At 43.8% G+C, this 22,477-nt stretch overlaps 1 protein-coding gene and 2 long non-coding RNA genes across 3 annotated transcripts; 2 read left to right on the top strand and 1 right to left on the bottom strand.

Moving 5' to 3' along the window:
- Positions 1–56: 56 nt before the first annotated feature.
- Positions 57–13,345, top strand: nol10 (nucleolar protein 10). Its single transcript, XM_076978446.1, has 21 exons — positions 57–332; positions 628–673; positions 837–935; positions 1,087–1,164; positions 3,156–3,193; positions 3,354–3,490; positions 3,716–3,781; positions 4,262–4,322; positions 4,587–4,672; positions 5,020–5,098; positions 6,407–6,556; positions 6,675–6,741; positions 7,129–7,181; positions 7,572–7,698; positions 9,415–9,494; positions 9,666–9,764; positions 9,881–9,976; positions 10,068–10,241; positions 10,461–10,768; positions 11,070–11,172; positions 12,717–13,345. The coding sequence occupies exons 1-21, from the start codon at positions 267–269 to the stop codon at positions 12,867–12,869; spliced, it is 2,166 nt and encodes a 721-aa protein (XP_076834561.1). The 5' UTR covers positions 57–266; the 3' UTR covers positions 12,870–13,345.
- Positions 13,346–16,541: 3,196 nt separating this feature from the next.
- Positions 16,542–18,779, bottom strand: LOC143480808 (uncharacterized). The gene is made up of 3 exons (XR_013121891.1): positions 17,684–18,779; positions 17,193–17,281; positions 16,542–16,789 (listed from the first exon to the last, which is right to left on the bottom strand). It is a non-coding gene; the product is annotated as an uncharacterized LOC143480808 (long non-coding RNA).
- Positions 17,892–20,770, top strand: LOC143480809 (uncharacterized). The gene is made up of 2 exons (XR_013121892.1): positions 17,892–17,956; positions 19,492–20,770. It is a non-coding gene; the product is annotated as an uncharacterized LOC143480809 (long non-coding RNA).
- The last annotated feature ends 1,707 nt before the right edge of the window (positions 20,771–22,477 follow it).

Below are 22,477 nucleotides of genomic sequence, written 5' to 3'. Positions count from 1 at the left end.
TAGTTTTTGAAAAATACAGCAGAATTCATGTGCAGTTGACTGTAGGGGAATGGACGCCGATGCTCGCAGCGCAAATACTGATGAACGGCATAGGAACCAACATGTTTCAGCTCCGCGATCCACACGGACCGTAATCGACAAACACTAGAACTTGTTGTCATTACAACGTGGGACCGGTGGAGACTCCTGAGAATATTTGGAATCGGCCCATTTTACATCAGAATTCTTCATATTATGTTTAATTAGGCAGTTTAGCCACTTTAAATATGCAGGTATCCAGTGTAAATAATGTGAAGATATACAATCTGAGCCATGGAAAATCTCTCCCAGAGGTAAGCTTCCCTTAGCTGTCTCTGGCTAGCCACTGGACATGCTTAGTTATGATCTGACCAGCTCTTTGGTGATGATGAATTCTCCCAGTGTTGGGTGTGAGGAGCACGTCCTAATGCTGCTCACACCGAACCAGGACCAGTCTGCTGTTCAGTGTGATCCAGCTGTCTGCTGGACTGGTCTAGCGGAAAGTTAACGTGGATTTAAAGAAGGCATTTTTGTCTGATTTTATTTGTTGACATTGCTCATATTTGGTCCACTGTACGTACAAATAAACTCTGCCAAATATTTGTACAGTGGTTGTCTGATCGAAAGAAAAGAGCCTTACAGAAGAGAGATGTTGGTGAGTGCATCTTATTCTCAATAAAGTCGATTTGCTTGATAGCACGGCAAACTATAAAAACGATAAACTTCTTTATAACACCCAAATGATATAATCATATATCCGTATATTTGTTTTGCTTGTATACTTTCTTTATTCTGATCTCTTCCGGTCTACTTTCCAGATGTCCAGAGAAGGATTGAACTCATTCAAGATTTTGAAATGCCCACTGTGTGCACGTCCATCAAAGTGTCACGAGACGGCCAGTATATTTTAGCTGCAGGTCTGCACTTAAGTATCTAAAATAATTGCTTGTTTAATAGTGGTCTTATGACAGCAAAATCCTAGAAAGCATTACTTTATTTTAGCATCATCGTATTATTGTCATCCATCAGACATTGGAATAGTTTTGTTTTTGTCTTGAATGATCCCAGGTACATACAAACCCAGGATTCGATGCTATGACACCTATCAGTTGTCACTGAAGTTTGAAAGGTGTTTGGACTCTGATGGTAAGAGTTTTGCTTACAACTTTGCCATTAGTGTATTACAGTCTATACTGGGGGCAGAGGAAGCATGTTGAACTATACGTTAGTCTACCGTAAAGAGTTGTTTATTTAGATTTGTTCAAGGTCGATGTGGGTCAGATATAGTATTAATAATGATATTATGGCTGATATAGATTATATTCAACTTTGTTATTGTGCAGTGTACAGATACAGAGGCCATGAAATTCAGTTAGTATCTAACCAAAAAGCAAAAAGCAGTATTAATTACATATAAAGTGAAGTAATGAAGGCACAAGTAATACTATGGAGCTTACTATATGTGAAATTGAGGATACTGGAGTGGTAGAAATGTATATATGCTGCATGTGTGTGTGTGTGTGTGTGTGTGTGTGTGTGTGTGTGTGTGTGTGTGTGTGTGTGTGTGTGTACTATGCAGTACACCCAACCTACATTTGCATTCTCTCCACTCGCAGTGTGTATACACAAACACACACTGTGAGTGGAGAGAATGTAAATGTAGGTTGGGTGTACTGTCAGAGCAGCATAATATGTATTATGCAGTGTAGAAATAACATACAGTGGATCTACATGAATTAAGAACACTAACTGTGCAGAAATAAGTTAGTGATTTAATACTAGGACATAAAGTAGAGTAACAATGCAGTGAGTGCAGTAATGCAGTTATAGTGACAGTGTGGAGCTCAGCAGAGTCACAGCCTGAGGGAAGATATGGCGGGGATATAATGTTGTGTATTGCAACATTACACCATTCTGCTGTTTTTCTGTAGCTGCCCAGCGTGAGTGCTGCAAATGCTGCACCATCATTCTGGCTTCCTGGTTGTTAGTGAATTGCAGTAAAATAACAGTTCCATGGTTATTATTAAGTCAATATGGAATTGCAGCTGCAATCGGTAATAATAAAAATTCAGATGTACCTCTGGTGTAAATTTCACGAGTGAGTGAGTAAGAATTCATGTTTAGTCGGTTGAGACCATGTTTCTGATGATTCCTGTTGTGGACTAGGAGTCTTTTGCTGGACTCCGACTGAGCGGAGTGATATTTCACATTCATTCAAGACGAGGAAGGGCGGATTCTTAAGCTCCTCAGAGACTTCAGGGAGAACAGAAACAAAAACACCTTTTATGTTGTTTTAGATTACAGATATGATGCCTCAGTTACCACACAGTGTTTGGGCTGTTAGTTTGAAGGTTTTGAATGGTTAGATGCATCTAAGCACCTGGCCTGGACACACATGCCTCTGAATGGACATTCTTAGCTTTTGTCTTTTAACAGCCTTGTGTTTAAATAAACCAGCCCATTCAAACCAGCCTTTCACGATGGGACTTCTTGATGAAAATGGTACATTAAGAAAATAAAACAGCTAAAGCATACAGCTGCTCTCAGCCTGCCAGACCCACAGGGTCCTGTCGGCCCAGGGTAGCACCTTGGAAGCCAACGCTGGTGTCAGGTGACTGGGCACACTCCAGCAGCTCTGAGGAATCCTCTCCGTAATGAAAGCCTAATGCAGTGGATGAGTGATTCTGGCCTTAATAATTCAAACCTGCATTGACACAGACAACTGCAAGTCTGCACGCTTCCTGTTAGGCCCCGCCCCATTCTGGGCCATACACTGGAACGCAGATGTATTTGGGGTAAATGAGAGGGTATGCTCCACTTTTTGTCTTAGATTTTGTACTGTTATATTAGTTTTGAGCTAATTCTGCATCTGTCCTAGGACGTCTGTTGTTGAAAGGTGATCGAGCAGATTTTTGGGTTTTACAGCCACTAGAGAAACTCGGTACCTCTGCATTTGAAGGGCTTCTTTATTTATGTAAATGCTGCACACATTAAAGGACATGCATTTTAAAAGTATTTGCTGTGAAATAACTGGATAGGCCAGATGTCTGGCTACTGTTTAAACAAAACAAATAAAAATGTAAAAATGTAATTAAAGGTTAATTCATGAAATTAAATTTTCTTTATTTCAACAACAGTGGTGACCTTTGACATCCTGTCTGATGACTACTCGAAGGTAATGCTTTTGCTTCAAATTTAAAAACATAAATTAAAATGTTTTGGTCTATTTTGTAGCATTTTCATGATTTTGTGTGTGTGTTTCTATCTCTCTCTGTGTGTGTGTGTGTGTGTGTGTGTGTGTGTGTGTGTGTGTGTGTGTATGTGTGTGTGTGTAGCTGGTGTTTCTGCATATTGACCGCTATGTGGAGTTCCACTCCCAGCATGGATTTTACTATAAGACACGCATTCCTAAATTTGGACGTGATTTCTCCTATCACAACCCATCCTGCGATCTGTACTTCGTAGGGGCCAGGTAAAAAAATTGACACACAAGATTATCCATATTTAAAATTATTTCCCTTTATCTTATCATTGTTTTTGTATCACTTCTCACTTTCATTCATACTGAAAATCTTTTTAAAACAAAAGAACAAAAGTCCTGTTTATGTCTGTGGGCTTTATAGTGCTTTACAGTCTATAGTGTAGTGTGATGCCTTTTGTATAAGTGCAGTCCTCTTATCCTCCCTGTTTTCTCTAGCTCTGAGATTTACCGACTGAACCTTGAACAGGGCAGATTCCTGAATTCTCTGCAGACGGATGCCACGTAAGTGTTCGGACACTAGAGGGCGCTTCAGCACTATTGTGGGTGCTTTGGCTCTTGGAGGTCTATGGCTGGTGTTCTGCTAATTCAGATGCACGTAAATGTGTTTGTGCAGACATGTTGAAAAAATGTTTATAGGTAATTGTAGTTCTGGACCAGCCCATGTGGGGCCTGTCTAATGTCAGCAGCTCTAAATGCTGATGGGTTGGGGAGACATAGCTGGGGTATCTTTCTGGTTTAGCAAAGGCAACAGTGCCCCCTAGTGCAAACATTACTGTTGTGAAAGTAAGTTTGCAGACACCTGTGTAAACAGCAGCTCCCAAAGCCTGAGTGTGTTCACACACACACACATACACAGACACAGAAGTGCAATTTGGCCACTGGTCAGATTGAGATTGTGCAATTTCTGAAATTATGCATGTAGGCTTGACAACATGTTAAGAAATGACATATTTGTAAAATAATAAGCTCTTCTGTTCACAGCGAGATCAACGTATGTGACATCAACCCCGTCCACCACCTGCTTGCTGCTGGGACTGTGGAGGTAAGGGGCAGTGGGTGTAGCGTTGTGTTCTGACTAGCGAAGTGGGTGTAGCGTTGTGTTCTGACTAGCTCAATGGGTGTAGCATTGTGTTCTGACTAGCTCAGTGGGTGTAGCGTTGTGTTCTGACTAGCGCAGTGGGTGTAGCGTTGTGTTCTGACTAGCTCAGTGGGTGTAGCGTTGTGTTCTGACTAGCGCAGTGGGTGTAGCGTTGTGTTCTGACTAGCGCAGTGCTGGTTCTCCTGACACTGGGGTTGCTGTTCACAGGGTAAGGTGGAGTGCTGGGACCCTCGTACGCGTGCCCGCGTTGCCACGCTGGACTGCGCCCTGAGCAGCGTGACAGAGGCGACGGAGTAAGCAGCATGCAGCCACGCTCACATACCATTCTCAGGAGCTGTTTTTCATGAAACACATACTTGTTTTCACAAAGAATGTGAACTTTACAATCACCATGATGAATGTTCTTTTAAATCATTATCTGCTTAATGGCCCAAGGGTCTGTGAGTGTAGGCAAATGCTTTTCCTCATAGTATACTAGTGTAATACAAATTATCAAAGTAATAGGCCTGTAATATATGCCCAGACTGACCTCTATAATAAATGAAAACACACAACTTTGCGTAGACCTAAATCTTTGTGTGTGTGTGTGTGTGTGTTTGTGTGTGTGTGTGTGTGTGTGTGTGTGTGTGTTTCTTTACAGAGTGGAAGGCTTGCCTGCTGTCAGTGCCCTCCGGTTTAACGGTTCTCTTGGTATGGCTGTGGGCACTACCACCGGACAGGTCTGTGGATACTGGCTCATTTTATGATTATGCTTCCAACCGTTAACTTGTGTAACGTAGACCGCAGTATTAGCAGGAGAAAATTATGTCCGTGGTGAGGCTTACTGTGGTGTCAGTGAGGATAGTAACTCATTTAGCCTAAGAGTAATATCTGTTCTAGCTCAGAGCAAACTGCTCCATCTTGGAATCAGCTGCTGTGGATTCTAATTGGCTCTCTAACCTGTCCACGAAAAGACTGCAGGAACACACGAGTGCAGCAGTGACGCGGCGGTCACTGAGATCCTTATTTCACCCAGAGTAACACCCAGAGTAACACCCAGAGTAACACTCAGAGTAACACCCAGAGTAACACTCAGGCCTCCACCCAGAGTAAAGCCCAGAGTAACACCCATCCGTCCACCCAGAGTAACAACCAGCCCTCCACCCAGAGTAACACCCAGCTGTCCTCCCGAATGTGGGTTGAGGGGCGATGTGAAAAGGGCCTTGACCTTGGTCACTCAGTCTCTGTGAGAGCTATTGGTACTTAACGTGTCGGACTCTCTGTTTTTAACCAGCCCGAGAATCAGGCCGGGTTGATGATATCTCAGTGTTATGTGGATCTGGTCGGGTTGATATAATAATAATAATAATAATAAAAATACAATTTTATTTATAAGTGCCTTTCAAGACACACAAGGACACTTTACAAGAACATAAACAACAAGAGTTTATATAATAACGAAAAAGGATTGGAAAGAAGCTGCAATTTCGTTGTTCTTGAAAAAGTGGCAATGACAATAAAGATTTATCTTATCAGATGAGAAAAGAGAAACACACACATACATAAACACATACACATAAGTGAACCTACATATTTAAGAAGGCAATACTAAAAAGGTAAGTTTTTAAAAGCTTCTTAAAAGTAGTTAATGATGTATATGTGTGGAGGTACAGCGGGACAGAGTTCCATAACTTTGGACCAACAACACTTATCTCAGTGTTATGTGGATCTGGTTGGGTTGATATTATCTCAGTGCTATGTGGCCTGTGTTATCAATTTTGTAGCCACCTATGCGATTAATTGTAAGCGCTTGCCTGTATAGCTCACCTTTTCAACAGTGTAGGAATTGTGGGAGGTTTGCATCAGAAATATGAAAAATAAACAAAAATGCAGCAGTAAGAGTAAACAAGATCAGACACAAGCTGCAGTTTGAACATGTAGCACATAAAACCCGGACCCTTTTTGCAAAAGCAGGTTAGAGCAGGTTGTGTGTGTGTGTGTAAACCTGGTAGAAGCGAAGCCTGACCACACCTCTTTTGCCTTGCCAGGTTTTGCAGTATGACTTGCGTTCCTCGCGCCCCCTGCTGGTGAAGGACCATTATTACGGGCTGCCCATCCATTCTCTCCATTTCCACGAGCAGCTGGACCTAGTGATGTCAGCAGACTCTAAGATCATCAAGATGTGGCACAGAGACACCGTGAGCATAACGGAACACTAAAGCAGTGAAAATACCCATATTGCCCCTAGGACAAGTGGCTGGCCTGCAGAGTTGCATAACAAAACAAGCGTGTGAACACTTTTGTTCCTCACTTCAGGGTAAAGCGTTCTCATCCATCGAACCACCAACGAACATCAATGATGTTTGTGTTTATCCTGGTTCAGGTGAGTTCACCTTAAGACTCAACCCTACGTTTTCTGAGGCTTCTTAAATTGGCTCAGTGCATTTCAACGTAACTTCTACTTATTTAGACACTGACCGTTGTTCGAATAAAAAAAAAAAAAAAAGAAAAGCTGTTCTTTGCACTGCAAACATGTGACAAGTAACCATATTTAAGAGGAGCTTTGACCGTGTTCCCAGAGTGTCTGTGGGCGCCGTTCCTGGCCAGTGGGCGTGATGTTTGGGCTTCCGTCCTAACGTGCTGACTTTGCGAGGTCAAACGCAGAAGGCCGATCATCTAGGCGACCCGTGCTGTTTAATCCACACTGAGATAATGAAATCTCAACTCACTGTGAAATCCAACCTTTACCCCTTTGTCCTCTATTTTAAAGGTATGCTCTTCACTGCTAATGAAGACCCCAAGATGAACACCTTCTACATTCCCGTGAGTGCCTCCATAACACCGACCTTGATTACATGCAGGAGTGTTCCAGGTTGATCTCCCGAGTTTTCTCCTAGGGCAACGTCTTTCAGTGTGTTTTGAAAGCTGTGTGATAGTGCACTTCAGTGAGCCATTCTGTTGTTGTGTACATATTTCTTCATTTTTCTTTGTCTTTCACACACGGTCACACATCCCACAGAGACACACGTTTAAACATTAACACATTCTGGATCAACACTAAATGTTGATGGTGTTTCTTGCTGGCTGCCTTGTCTTATATGTCACCTGCCTGTCTTGCTGAGTGACTGTTTTTTGACGTAACGTGTTCTATAATGCCACGTCTCCTTCTCCCGCCTGACCTGCCCTTTCTTCCAAACCGGGCTGGTCCCTCAGGCCCTGGGTCCTGCTCCACGCTGGTGCTCCTTCCTGGACAACCTGACCGAGGAGCTGGAGGAGAACCCAGAGAGCACCGTCTATGACGACTACAAATTCGTCACGCGCAAGGACCTGGAGAACCTCGGTCAGTCCTGCCCCTGCTCGTGTGTAACGTGCCTTCTTCTGTTAATTTATGACTGGTGTGTTCTGAAAGGCCATGACTCTACTGAACACGTGTGACAGTAAGCACCGCATTTATCAGTGGGTGGCTGCCTCCCTAAAATATTCACACTAGTGTTTTTTTTGGTGTTTTTTTTAAACGTGCACATATATAGACTGGTGAATTTGAACCATTGGAGCTTTGATGGTCTAATTCAGGTGACTCTTCCATCTGAGTCTGGAAAGGTAGGCTCTTGATAGACCTCGCGGAGCACGGGTGTGAAGTCCCGCCGGGCCTCGTCAGCAGCTCCGCCGTCGTGTCGCGTGAATAATGTGCAGTCAGGACTGGCGGCACCTGCTCGTTCTCGGTACCACAACAAAAGAGAAGTGAAACGCTCACACCTGGTGTGTACACCCCACGCTCTGATCACTCCTGTTAACAAAGCGGCTTCTGTGGTGTAATTACTGGAGTGCGACCATTTTTGTAGGTGTGATTTTGCCAGCGTTTAACATAATTATACACTTTTTGATGGTCGGGGTACTTAAAGGTAATGAGCGCTGAGGAGAGAGGAATGAGTTTTCAAAGTCCCTAGAAATCTAAGCAGTAATAAGTGGAATTAGGTGGCGTAGGAGGGTGGAGGTGGTGGGGGGAACGTGATCTGTGAAGATCATGTTATGTTGAGGGAGGGGATAGTCGGGGGGAGCCATGAAGGAGATCCCAGGAATGCTGCCCTCAGCAGAAAAGGGATCAAATGATTCCAGGGCACCAGGCAGCAGAGAGGAGAGCAGAAGACCAGGCTAGAATAGGACAGGGGGGGGAGGGGGGGGGGGGGGGGGGGTTGGAGGCCTTCACCACAGCTGTGGAATGCTGGCATTATATAACATGGAGACCAAAGAGGAGGGGTATAGATCTGTCTGGTGACAGTCGGCTTTCTTCTTCTGCTTCGTCCCTTGCGTGCCATGCCCTGATCTTTTTAATGCTGCGCACGTAGGACTCTCCGCCGCCTTCTGTTACAAAGTTTGGAGCCCTGGATGAACCTTTGTGCGAGTCAGGTGGAGTGAGGAGGCCCGACCTGAACCGGCCCGCTTGGCCTTGGATGCCGTGACTGTTCAAATAAGTTCAACCCCCTGATGGGTTCTGTTGGGTTTGAGCAGAGGCTGCTGCAGAGTTGTCTGGGCAGACCACCCAAGCCCTCTCCCGGTCCGCAGGCGTCCTGCCAGACCTTGTGTGATCCTGCCTGTAAATCGCACGCCTGCTGCAGCAGTAAACTGTCTGAGGGCCTTTTGCCTTTTGATCTTACTGTTCCCAAATGCAGTTGTGATTGGGTGAATCGTCCAGCGCTAGCCAGAGGGCTCCGCCTCCCTGCTCTTTGTCCTCAGCGTATGTGGAAGGACGGATCGGTAACCCGTCTCCACCAGCTTTTCTTCTCTTTCTCCCAATACCACATGACTGTGATAACAAGCAGTTTCATTGATCCCAAAACCGTGTGCGTATGTGTGTCTGCGTGTGTGTGGTCTGCTGCGGCATTTTTTAAACCATACAGTACCGCTCATAGTTCCAACATGGTTGGAGGATAGTTAATTAAAGCCAAATGACAGAGTGAGACACTGCACATCAGCAGTGCACTGTGTGAACGCTTTGGAGGGCTTGTGCTCTGTGACTTTGTTCAGCTCCAAAGCTCGGCTTCTTATGTTTCCGCAGGCCTAACCCACCTGATTGGCTCTCCTCTGCTGAGGGCCTACATGCATGGCTTCTTTATGGACATCAGGCTTTACCACAAGGTGTGTATGATTACTTGTGTGGGGGGGGGAAATAAAAGGTATATGTATGATCAATAATTCAGATTAATTAGTAAAGTACAATTACATTAAAGTACAGGTACTACAAACTTCTTTCAGCTGATGAGTGCTGATTGGGTAATATCTCTGTACTAAAAATGTAATGTCTCCCAGGTTAAGACGATGACAAATCCATTTGCTTATGAAGAGTACCGCAAGGAAAAGATCCGGCAGAAAATCGAAGAGTCCAGAGTCCAGCGAGTCCAGCTCAAGGTGACGAAGCTGGCTTTCTACACCCTTTGTGTGAACAATGCATTCTTACGAATAAAATCAAAGGCCTTTCCATGTCGAGTCCCCCTCACGTGTTCTCTCTGTCCGCACGCCGACAGAAACTGCCCAAGGTGAACAAAGAGCTCGCCATGAAGCTGATGGAGGAGGTGCAGAACGAAGACGCTCTGAGTGCGGCGAGGAAGAAGAAGGCCAAGGTGAGGAGCATGGTGGTGAGGAACCTAGTTTTACCCCGACAGCAGCGCGTGAGCACGAAACTCATCGCCCGTACGTCTCCGACCCTCACAGGGCACCACCAGCATCCTTCGAGACGACCGCTTCAAGGTGATGTTCGAGAACCCGGACTACCAAGTGGATGAACGCAGCGAGGACTTCCGCCTGCTCAACCCCATCGTGTCCAAGGTGGGCCAGAAGAGGAGGCAGGAGCTCCAGCGTTTAGCCGAGCAGGACTCGCCCCAGAAGGTAGGACGTGGTGCGGGACTCTCTCCAGCACGTTGAAAAGACAAGAGCTTTGTTTCTTCATGTAACTGCCATTTTGTTTTAATCTTGCGTTAAGTTTTAATATCGCAAACCCAAGCTGCACCTCAGACCGATACTACATCAGAGGTGTATTACGGAGACGGAGCGCTCAAAAACCAACGTGTTGGCAAATGCAGTAAATGACACAATCTCTACGGTCAGGACGATGAGGAGGGAGAGGAGGCGGAGGGCCGGGGGAGCTCGGAGGAAGAGGAGAGCTCCGACGACGACAAGAGCTGGGTGGAGGAGGTGAGGGAGCAGCGGCGCCTCCTCAGGGCGGAGGAGAAAGCACGCCGGTTTAAAGACACGAGGCAGGAGGACCGCAACACCAGCCTGCAGAGTTCAAACCCACCAAGGAGCTCGCACACGGGCCCGGCTCAGGGGCGGGGCCAGCCGCGATTCTACCAGATCAAAGATGGGGAGGAGTTTCGTAGCTTCGGCGACGTGGCGCGCAAACAAAAGATGCAAAAGTAAGAGTTTATCATGTCTATCACGTTGCAATGTTTTACATTAGACAGGAGGTTTTATTGTTATGGCTGATTGGTGTGTGTTGTGGTTTAGTTCTGTGAAAAGCATGAGCAAATCACAGGACGCGAGTAGCTAAACTGATGCTAATGATTTATTATATATGATTAATCACTTGTTTAAAGCGAATTTTGTAGGTGGTTACAGTGACAGTGGCTGGTGCCCGTAGCCTGTGTGAATGTGGCTGTGTTGATGTCTGTGGCCCGGTGCTGTCAGATGAACGTCTGTCTGTTCTGTCTGTGCCAGAGCTTCTCTAGAGCAGCGTGTGAAACTGGAGGAGAGAGCGGGGATGTTGCATCTCGCTGACGCAGCCATTGGAAGCAAGCAGCTGACCTTCACACTCAAGAAGGTGAGCAGACGTTCAGAACATCACAACACATCACTGCTGTTACTGCTTTGTCACGGTGCTTAACACCATACCGACGTATGGAGTAGTATTTACGACTGCGCATTTGTCAAACCCCTTTAGGTACATCATGGTACGTTCCCCGTTAATTAGCCCTTGTTTTGTGGTACCATTAAAGTCATTTACGCCTAAGAAATTAGCTGGGGTGTGACAAAATATAATGTCATGTCACGGCAGCCAACTAAAGTGTTGTGCATGGCAACACCTCATGCTTCATCAACCAGCTCAAACTTCTTCAAAATAAATGTAGATTAAACTGCCTATAAGTCCTTACTGGTGTTGATGTTAGCAATGGATTTGGATTCAAAGATGTGTTCAGAAGTTTTCAAGTTTATTTGTTGTGTCTTGTATACACTTCTGTTGAACAATGGCACAGTGGATCCAGCAGGCCGTTAGCCGTTTAGCAGAACACTTTGAACCGGTTTTAGGGCACTCACCTGTGTGAGTGCTAATCCCAGTTAGGAAACCCTGCCCGTCCAGTGCTTGCAAATGCCGCACATGCGGTAAGCCCTGCAGACACCTGAGGCTAAACACACGGCTCGGGAACCAGCCGAGAAAAACATTGTGTCTTTGCTACGTGGTTGCCTTTATGGTGATCTCCCATGTGACCCTCTCTAGTCTCCCAAAGCTCGATCTTTCTCTTTCTCTTTTTTTTTTGTCTGTCTTTCTTTCTTTAGCTTGTTCTAATGGAGGCGTCTGTGATAATGATGATTTTGGGAATACAGTGCTGGTTATGGTGGAGCAGGGGAAGTGTGCTGTCTCTGCCTTTCTCACCTGACTCTGGCTTGTGTTGGCAGTCACTTTGGTCTCCCAGCATGTTGACCTCATTTACCTCAGTTCTCTAGAACTTCTCTTTGGGCCCTGCATCACTTCCTCACCTCCCACTCTCCTGTCTGCGTCTTTCTGCGAGAGCCTGACTTCATGCCTTGTTGGTCCTGTAACCAAAATATGACCTTTTAATATCGAGCTTCAGCAAACTTCATGTTGGATTATCTGATTAGCTGACTACAGTCCTATGGCAGCTAGAGCTGGGTCCTTCTGGAGGTCAGAGAGGTGGTGGACAGGCCAAAGGCAGCTAACAGCTCACCTCAAGCCTCCTTTGTGTTTGGAAGGGCCGCGGTGTTGTACTGAATTCGTCTAGAAAATGGTGGCGGGGGCGGGGGGGGTTCATGTGTAAGGATGTGCCTTAAAAGTGTCTGGAATTTGTCAGACGTCTGGCACGTATTTTCCGTCTGAAAATGAAAGAAGAAAGCAGTCATCCCAGAGAAAGGCGTGACGCTTTCCTGTGAGGGATTAGTGGTGAACTCCGTAGAACAGCGTGTGATAGCAGACTGCTAACGGATGCGGGAAATCTGATGCGGACTTTCAGAATCCTGCCTTTTCTGAGTTCAGTGACCTTATGGATGAGCGGTGCTGTGGTCAGTGTCTGACCAACGTGTCTACTACTCCCTCCGTCTCTCGCCCCCCCCCCCCCTCCCCCCGCTCAGACTGAGAAACAGCGAAACCAGCAGCAGGCTGAGCGCGACCACCACGAGGAGAGGAGGAAGATCAGGAGAGCCGCCGGCCACCTCCACACCCGTGGTAGAGGAAGAGGAAGGGGAGGAGGAAGAGGAAGGGGACGAGGCAGAGGCCGATTCTGACCCCAAACCACAGCCACCCCCCGAACGTTGTCTAATTGAACTCCAACATCCATAACACGGACTTCGGATCAGAACTCCTGCAGGGCTGATCTGTAGGCCTCAGTCAATGAGAGTTTAAAGTGCAGTCTTTCATACGGTCTTTCTGCCCCACTGGGAACACATCCTGCTCATGAATGTGTGACCAGACAACCTAGGGATTATAAAGTACCTTTATTAATTTTATAAAAAAAAAACTTTGTGGTTTTTATAGTTATAGTATGTTTGTACATGTTGTACATGTGGGTAAATGTGTGGATGCGCGTGCTTGCATGTGTATTACCAATGACCTCATTGCTTTGCCCATCAATGCAATCTAACCAGAACTTTTTGTGCTGTTAAAGAACCATGACCTGTTTTATCGCATCTGCCTGCCTGTGTCCATGCTCTTTTTTCTCATTCATATTCAGATGTAAGGGATAAACTTTTCTGTTTCTCGAGTCCTGTTCTTTTTTTTTTTTTTTTTTTTTTTTTTTTTACAGTGTCTTGGTCTAGTTTACTTTTACTTTTACTAGAAGTAGTGCCAATGTGAAAATGAGAAGAGGTATTGATTAAAAAGGAGCAGGTAAACAGAAGGAAACTATTCTAGGAATCTAGTTCACCTTCGCTCCCAGACTGACACATGGAGGGTCTATGACGACATCACTCCTTCCTGTGACCCAGAACCCTTCAGGCAGTCTTGCGTCTAATTGGTCTCGATACCCCCACACCGAACATTCCTTCTCTGTTCTTCCTCACCTTCACAGGCTCTGTTCTTTTCTCCATCCTGATCTGTTCTCTGTTACTCACCATAGTACATTTTCAACGGAGTACTATTCTGACTCAACCCGTCCCTGTGACTTGCTGTTTTGTTAAAATGTTTGTTGGCATCCATGACTCAGAGTACAAACAGGGCAACTGTAGATGGTCATGTAACATAAATTTGCTATTTAACATTTTAAAGAATTGCTTAAAAATTAAACCATTGAGCTTTTCAAATAGGCCAAATATGAAGATAAATTATATCCATTGGTGATCATTTAGTGGTGTAATTTTTATCAAGTCTGTCATTATATGACTAACATATTTCAGGGAAAGTGAATCAGGCAAATTGAACTGCCATGTGGGAGAGCAAGCAGGTCATGGCAGGCAAGTCAAATCCAGTCCAGTCCAGTTGCAACTGGTATTCAACAATACCCTTCTGAGGGTGGGGGGTGTGGAAGTACCCCTTTTGATTTTCTTTCAGATGGTTGGATCTCAAGTCATCTCCACCTAAGGAAGACAAGTGGAATGCCTAATATTTGAAACCTTATTTTTTTATAGAATTTATTTTAATGTCTGTTAATGTTAATAAAAGTAGATGACGCTCGTCTGGGTCTGAGAGCTGTCGGCCCGTGGGTCATGCACCTCACATCTGCTGAAGATCTGACAGCAACCAGGACTCAGATCTCTGGCCCTGCATAATGACACTGTCCCAAAGGACTTCTGTCCGACCCTGATCCCACTCCAGCTGTGCTTTCAATGGTACCAGCCTATTCTCCAGCCATGCTCTGCTACAAAGGTAAGTAATGAGAATTCCTGTGTGAATCCACCTGCACCAGGTATAGGCACAATGTGTCTATACGAAGACTCCTTGGCTGAAGGAAGACCTAATTGATGGGTTGAAGGCTGAGAAGTTCTGAGTCAACCATTTATTCCTGTGAGGTCCAGGAGAGTGACTGGAGTGAGTATGTTTGTCCTGTGACTTTCGTTGGAGGGCTCAGCCCATTTCTGCTTCCCTCATACTTTCCCCAGAGAAAAAGTGCCTTTCTTTCTGGGAAGTACTTGATGATACAGTTCTGTAAGTAAGGTCCTTCACATTAAACTTTCTGTGGGTGCAGTGCATGCATATTCAGCAAGGCCTCTATTAACCCTCCACTGGCATAACAAATAATGAATCTGATCGTATAAAACTAATATCAACTACATTTAAGAATTTATTTAAGTAGCATGTTCAAATTTGTTACATCTGTGGTGTTCCCAGTTGGATCTGACTGGCCATAGTAAATGAATGGGTTAGACTGAAATAAAAAGCACAACAATATTCTCTTTCTTTCTCACTCTTGCTGTCTCTCACGCACACACAAACAAAATTCCAGCTGTGTCTGATTACTGTACCCTGCCACAAGAACCTCACCTTGCAGACACAATCATAACATTGTATCTTTTTTCTGAGAAAATTATATTTTACGATGGGGGGCCATTTTTTCTCATGCCTCTGGGCTATAAATATATTTTTGGTGTCTTGCTCACATTTCAATTCACACCGCCACTGTGAGCAAAATCACAGAGCTGTGAGCTTCAATGTGTACGAGGCTCTTGATCATATATATGGTCATGACCCTGGTGAAGATGAAAGAGGCCTAGATGCCACTAAAGGAGTGGAGAGGATGTCTGAAACAGGACAATACTGAATGTGATCCAGACCATCAGTCTTAATGAAGAAGAATCTGCTCAGAAGGGAGAGGGTCCTCGTTGAAACGTATGTTCTGGTCAAAGATTGGGAATTTACCGTGTCCTTCATCACTTCTCAAGAGAAAGCAAATCACACCTCTAAATATTCTTTAGAGATATAGGAGATATAAAGCAAAGCTTTGACCTGTGTTTGTCAAAGGAGATTGAAAAGGTTCTGCTACATAGGGAATGGAGACAGTGCCAAGGACAAACACCCAGGGTGGAATTAAGGGTGGAGGACATTTTGAGAAGACTAAGACTCAAGATGTAACCAGTTGTCTTTAGGTTGCATAAAGTCCATGGTATATATTACATTATATATATCCAACATACCCAGTTTATGGTAGGTGTAGGAGTATACAGCTCAAGGAATAGGGCCACCACCAGTTAATGGCATGTTGTCACTGTCCATTTTAGCTAATGTGACGGAACCTGTGAAGTTTGTCAAATATCACGGTGGCTTGGTAGTTAGCACTGGGTTCTTGGGTTCAAGACCCTATCTGACTGGAGTTTCCATGTTCTCCGCATGTTTGTGTGGGTTTCCTCTGGGGTCTCTGGTTTCCTCCCACACTCCAAAACATGGATGTTAGGTAAATTGGCAGTCCCTGACAATTTTTTCCTGTGTGTGTGACTGTGTTTCTCTTCATGTTCAATAAAAACAGTTGTCTGACTGTTTGTGCATGAATGTGTGTGCTTGTATGCCCAGTGGTGGATGGTGCTCTGTCATAAGGGTTTGTCCTCTCTCCCTTTCCTGCACCCAATTCAGTCCCCCAGGGGCCTGTGGATTCCAGTAGAGGATGCTGTGTGCAATTGGCTGTTGCTTCTTACTGGTGTGTGATTAGTCGTGTAAGACTTGTACCTGTGTTCAAGTTGTAAAGCGACCTTGGGTATATTGAAAGGTGCTGTATAAATTTAATATTCATTCATTCGTTCAAGTAAATGTTCCTTTGACACAAATAAAATCATATTGCCCCGTTTTGACTAGTGGTTTCTGAAACCACTGCAAAATTAGTAAGCCCTTGAGATATTACGTCTTTGAGTCATTTAAAAAGTTGTTCACTGGTCTGGTATTTTTATTTAAACAAGTGTTACAGTTTCAGGTAATTGACATTTCACAAATTTTAAAAAGTAATAAAACATGCAATCTTGAGTAGGGAAGAAATGGGTTAAAACAAGTAACAATCAAAAGAAAATGTGTTTTATCATTGTTTTAAAATCATTAATAATGGGCCTCTTATTCTGTGAATGGATTAACAAAAGTGGGACAGTCATTCTAATGAGAGCGTTAACAAAGAAGAGTTTTTAAAGTTCACTGTCAGCCCAAAGACCCGAAGGCCCTGTTTTCACCACCACTGTCAGAGTGATTTCTGACACGCTCATCCTATCACATGCATGCTAGACGCCAGGCCATGCTGGAGACAATGATAAAAAGATAAGAATGAATAAGTCACTTATTCTCACGCACACACAAACACACATACACACACAAAGGCAACCTGTAACGCTAATGTTCAGTAGCACGTTGTACACTAGCAGTCAGACTTTTACATGCTACAGGAACACTTAGTGACTAATCGTGAGCAAACAAGTGAAAGTCCTCCTTCTATTCCCAGATAAACTCAAGCCACTGTGTAGAATTGACGAGTAAAATCATTGATGCAAAATCATGGCAGGACTTTTAAGTTTTGAATTTGGACAGTGGAATCAGCTGCTGATCCACTTCAGTCCTGGTAGGCTTTCTCACAGCCTCTCACAGTAGATCAGAGCCTGCTTTTACAGGGTAATCCCCCTGATAACCATCTCAGTGAGCCTGACCTTGGAGCAGCTCCCCATGCCATGGTTTGGCCTGAGAGTGAGGTTGGAGTGAGGTCTTCTCGGGGATCCAGGTCAGATTTCTTTGAATGCTGAAGTGGGAAGGAGACACGGCTAGTTCCAGAGAAAGGCTCAAGTCTAACGTGTCCCTTGTGCGTCTCAGCAGCCAAGAAGCACATTTAATCTCATAGGTGAGAGAAAGCAAGCGAGAGAGGGAGATATCAATGGTGTGGCGCTGTACAACAGCCACCTCCTTGTTTTTACATCAGATGCACACATTTATTGAATTAACTAACAGATTAACAGTAACAATGCGAGGACCAGAGATGTTCAAAAGCCACAAAATACTAGTCCAGGCCAAGTCAATAGTCTTTAGGCTAGAGTCTAAGTCAAGTCTCATGTTAATACCAGCATAAGCTCAGGGACAGGAGATGGAACATGTTTTATATACTAGCTGTATTGACGGCTAAGTGGCTAGCGTAAACTAAACAAACCTATCCGGGTGTGTTTTCACTTATGAAGTTTGATGTGGTCGTCCCAGTGTCTTTTATTTGTTTCACTCATTCGTTGCGTCAGTTCTGTCCAAGGATCTAAACTCCTTATAGCCAAACGCTCGTGCAGACGTGGCCATGGCAACCTCGTTTTTTTTTTTTACATATGACGCCATTCTTCGATTTCTCACTCACGATAAATGACGTGATACGTCATGAGAAAAGTAGCTGTGTCCCAACTCACCGAAACAAAAGTAAGGAATAATGGCAACAAAGGTACAAAGTTTTTTTCTATAACTTTCATACACAGTGAATGGATAACGGACGGACTCTTATTGTTCACGAGTTATTTTGGACGAGTCCGAGTGGAGTCCAGATTCTTTAGGCACGAGTTTTAAGTCAAGTCTGAAGTCTAGGCGACTTAAGTGCAACTTCGCCTTGAGTCGCTCAGTCGATTGCCTATCTCTTGCAGCTACACGTATTTAGAACACCTCAAAGTTAACTAATACTAAAAAAGTAAACACAAATATGTTCGAGTCAATCATACACACACACCTCACAAAAAAGGACAGGCTATGTGACCTTGATGAGCTGGAGTCGTCCATGAAGATGAAATTAGGCCTGCATTGTTCATGCAGAGGCACAATGACTGGGTTATGTTATTCAAATAGTACAGGCTTGTCACTGTACCATTTACAAAGTGTACGGCAGTTCTGTATTGACTAGACACACCTGCCCACACTGTAACACCACCACCACCAAAGACTTGTCTGGTGACAACATTGGCTGATGCATGCTCTCCTTGGCATCTCCAACTCTCCCTCGCCCATGCAAGATGACGACACCTGTGCCTGGTGGTGTGGTCAGGTCTTGCAGGTCATCTAGCACACAGACCACTCTGATGTAAACAGTTTCAAATGGTCTGACATGACACTTGGGTGCCTCTCACCTCCCTTAAATGTGCCTGGAGTTGTGTGGCATTCATCATCTGGTTCCATAGGGCACTGTTCACAATGAAGAAGTCATCAGTGTGGGATGTGGCCAAAGGACGTCCACTGCTATGACCAATCTCTGTATCTCTGTTGAAATCTGCTGAAGACACTCCATGACACTCTAAGCTCAGTAGCCACTTCTATCTTAGAACACCCTGTTTGAAGCCTCGCAATGGCAAAGTACTGTTGATCGATTGTTAGGTGTTGTCTTGGTCTCATGATGTCAAAATATAAACATTATGATGAGGAGGACTGTTTAAATGCCAATTCTAATTGAACCAGGAAATGTACTAGATTCATGTATTAAACACCTATTAGGAATTTTGCCGTTAAGATCCTTCTGACAGAACAGAAGTTGTGAAAAATTACTGAAACACTGTTTTTGCTGTGTTTTTACTGAAACAGTTGGACATGTGCATTTAAAAATTTAGAGAAGGTCATATTAAGTTCACTTGTAAAGGTTAGAGGTTCATCCTGAATATATATATATATATATATATATATATATATATATATATATATATATATATATATATATATATATATATATATATATACTGGTATATTTCAGTATATATATATTTATATATTTCAGCTGTAAATGTAATTTGTCCTCAGGACACAGGGTTATGAACATGTGAGTGTGTGCAGCCAGTGTCTGGGAGTATGACTATGTGTGTGAGGAGTCCTCTCTTTGATGTATTTTTCTCTGTCCCTTTCCCTCCCTCATCTGCCTCTCCTCTGTTATCTCTTTTGATCCCGCTCTTTTACATTCTCCTTCTGATCTGCCCCTTTTGTCTCTGTCTTTTTCTGGTGGAGAGATGAGAGCGAAGAAATGTGCTGACTAGCGGGGGCCGGCTGGAGAGAGTGATCTCAGTGCCGTGGGTCCTGGCGTCTGTCCCGTCTGTCTGCACTGCGGGAGCTACATGCGGCCCTGAACTGTCAAAGCCACTTCACAGGTCATAAAGACACATAACGGTCCCTTACAAACTCCCTGCACCACGCCGCTGACCAGACAATGGTCTAATGACCTCACGGAAGATGCAAAAGACTTTTCTGTTTCTTTTTAATCTATATTTAATAATAACATCTCCCAGCTGCAGACCTCCAGTTAGTGACTCAGAGTGCAGTTAGTGTTTTACTAACAGTTACAAAGTGATCAAAGAGAATGTGCCATTCTCCAGAGCCTTTTGTTTCCTAATAAGAGTTTAATGGAGACTTTTGAGGTTTCCCTTTACCTAAAATATCTACAGTGGTCACAAACCTTCTGATTTATGCACCATTTGAGAAGTGATGTAACAGGACTAAATCACAGAGTGAAATCAAATTACCCCCCATTTTTGAACCACGAGTATGAAGTTCACAGCAGTAATCCAGATGGAATCATGCAGAATTCGATGATTTGTTATCTTTATCTTTTCAACTGCAAATGAGCTTGAAAAGGAAAACATAGGTTGGCTGAATATTGAGGGTGGTGATGAGATACGAGAACTATATTTTTATGAACACTTCAAGAGTTCTTCCATCTTTGTGGTCTAACCCATCATCATGAACATACATCAGGTTCTTCTTTATAGCCAGTCACCCTTTAAAAGAACTTTCATGGATTTTGAATATCTATAGAAGAAATAATATCCTCATTTAAGTTAAATTACCAGCACAGCATGTTTAGCTACGACTACAGTAATATATTGTGTCAATCTTGAACCTTGCTTTTTGTATTCTTATACAAAGTTTTGTTCAAGAACTGTATTTGTGTTTGAATTGAACAGTTTTCAAAGAGTTAGTGAGTTATTCCCAGTTGATACTTTCAGAAAATGAGACACCATTCTTCTCAGTAACCATGGAAAACCAGCTTGAACCAGTCCCATCACAATAACCACTTCATATTACTAGAATACCAGAACACAGGAGACGTGAGCTTTGAGGATACTTTCAGCTTTCGCGTGTACTGACACGACTATGAGATGTCTGATGGCTGATCTTCTACAGAAGAAGTCAGTTTATGTCTCCCTCGAGCTGTACTGGAATCGAGTTTAACTGCCTGAACACTCCTTGCAGGTGTGTCCAAATAAAAGAATGCTCTAAATGCAGGGAGGCTAGTGTTTTGGCGTGAGTGTGTTTTGGCCACAGGAAAGGCCATGTTGTGTGAACCATGAAACCATGCCGGGGCACGGGAACACACATTCAGACACTGAGCACAGGTGAATACAACTGAGCGTGACACTGAAGCAGAACACCATCGTGAGTCACCCTCTTCTGTAAGGCTTTAAGTCCATCCATCAACGCACTTTTGGAGTCTCTGCTTTACAGCCATGCTCTTCTATTTAGGTCCCCTAAAATAATTTAAGCCCAAGGGGCATTTTAGGGAACCTCTTTCTCTTGTCTCCCCGATGAAGGTTAGGGGTAATTTGGTTGAGGGAGGTCTGACATTTCTACACTGAGGACAACTATATAAACACTTATCTAAAATGGTCATGAAATTTTTCATAGTGCCCCTTTAAATGTCATCCTGGCCCAAATGCAGGCTGGCCTTTAAGACAACTTTTAATACCTACATAATTTAGTTTAAAAGAGTTCACAATCACAGCATGATAGTTTATTCAGAGATGAAGATAGATTGTAGTCATCTATCTATCTAAAGAATATTTTAGCTTATTTTTCAAAAAACCAATAACAGTATGTTTCAGTTGGCTCCAGTTAATTAAATATCAGTTAATACCAGTTGTTGAAACAATACAATTTCCATAGTATTGTACTAGCAGGCGTGTCATCACATCACACAAGAACAGTGTCACAACGGAGAACACTTGGGCATGTCCAGTGAAAAATGACTCACCTCTATTCCATTTGTAAAAGGATACGTCACATCATGTGTTGCTGAATGTTTGTGTATATATGTGTGTGTGTGTGTGTGTGTGTGTGTGTGTGTGTGTGTGTGTGTAAGAGAGAGAGATTTTACAGAGGGGAGGGTGTATGCCTCCACTTGTATTCCTCCTCCCTCTGTACCTTTACACCTTTATGTGCAGATCCTCTGACGTGGATTCCAGGAAAATGTCCTGTTGGAAAAAGCTTTTGAAATTTCACAGCCTCTGTCAGATACAGCTGAGGTTGAATCCTGGGAGTAATGACCACAGCCCCAACACCACGTCTCTCACACGATGTAAAATTAAAATCAGTTTTGTTATTTTTTCCTTTTATTATTTTAACTGGGCCACTATAATGCTTCATTTAACCGGTAGACAAAAACCAATTCCTGTCTGTATAACAGAACTTTTTCGTGTATGTTGTTTTGAAATTGTGAGCATGCCGTCAAATCTGCAACACATTTAAGCAATGTGTGTGAGGAAATACCTGTGCTGGTTCCTGTTGGACTGTGCTATGTGTGTATGTGTTTAGGACTACACGGTGTATGTGTGTGTGGGTGTGTGTGTGTGTTCAGTACCGTGCGGTGTATGTGTGTGTGTGTGTGTGTGTGTGTGTGCTTTGTGACAGGATCAGGAGAACGGGTTCAGATTTTGTACACTCAGAGTTGGATAAATCCTACCAGCTGGTCACAGTTGTGTGATACACTGATCCAGAGTATTCCCTGCATTTCTATTTCTGCAATGTTTTGATACAATATAGAAAAAATTAATGAGAAAAAATGCAGAGCAAGTTTGTTTAGATACAATCATGATGTCGTGTAATCTTACAGAATTGAACATATGCCCTGCTAAAAGGCATTAACACAAATGGCCTGTTTGCTGGGGGAAGAACTGATGCACTTAGAACTGAGGATCTGCTGAATTGTGATGTCAGATAG

Source organism: Brachyhypopomus gauderio, chromosome 17, assembly GCF_052324685.1.
Source record: "Brachyhypopomus gauderio isolate BG-103 chromosome 17, BGAUD_0.2, whole genome shotgun sequence".
NCBI lineage: Eukaryota > Metazoa > Chordata > Actinopteri > Gymnotiformes > Hypopomidae > Brachyhypopomus > Brachyhypopomus gauderio.
Note: the sequence above shows the minus strand (reverse complement) of the source record. Positions and strands in the feature narration are given on the sequence as shown.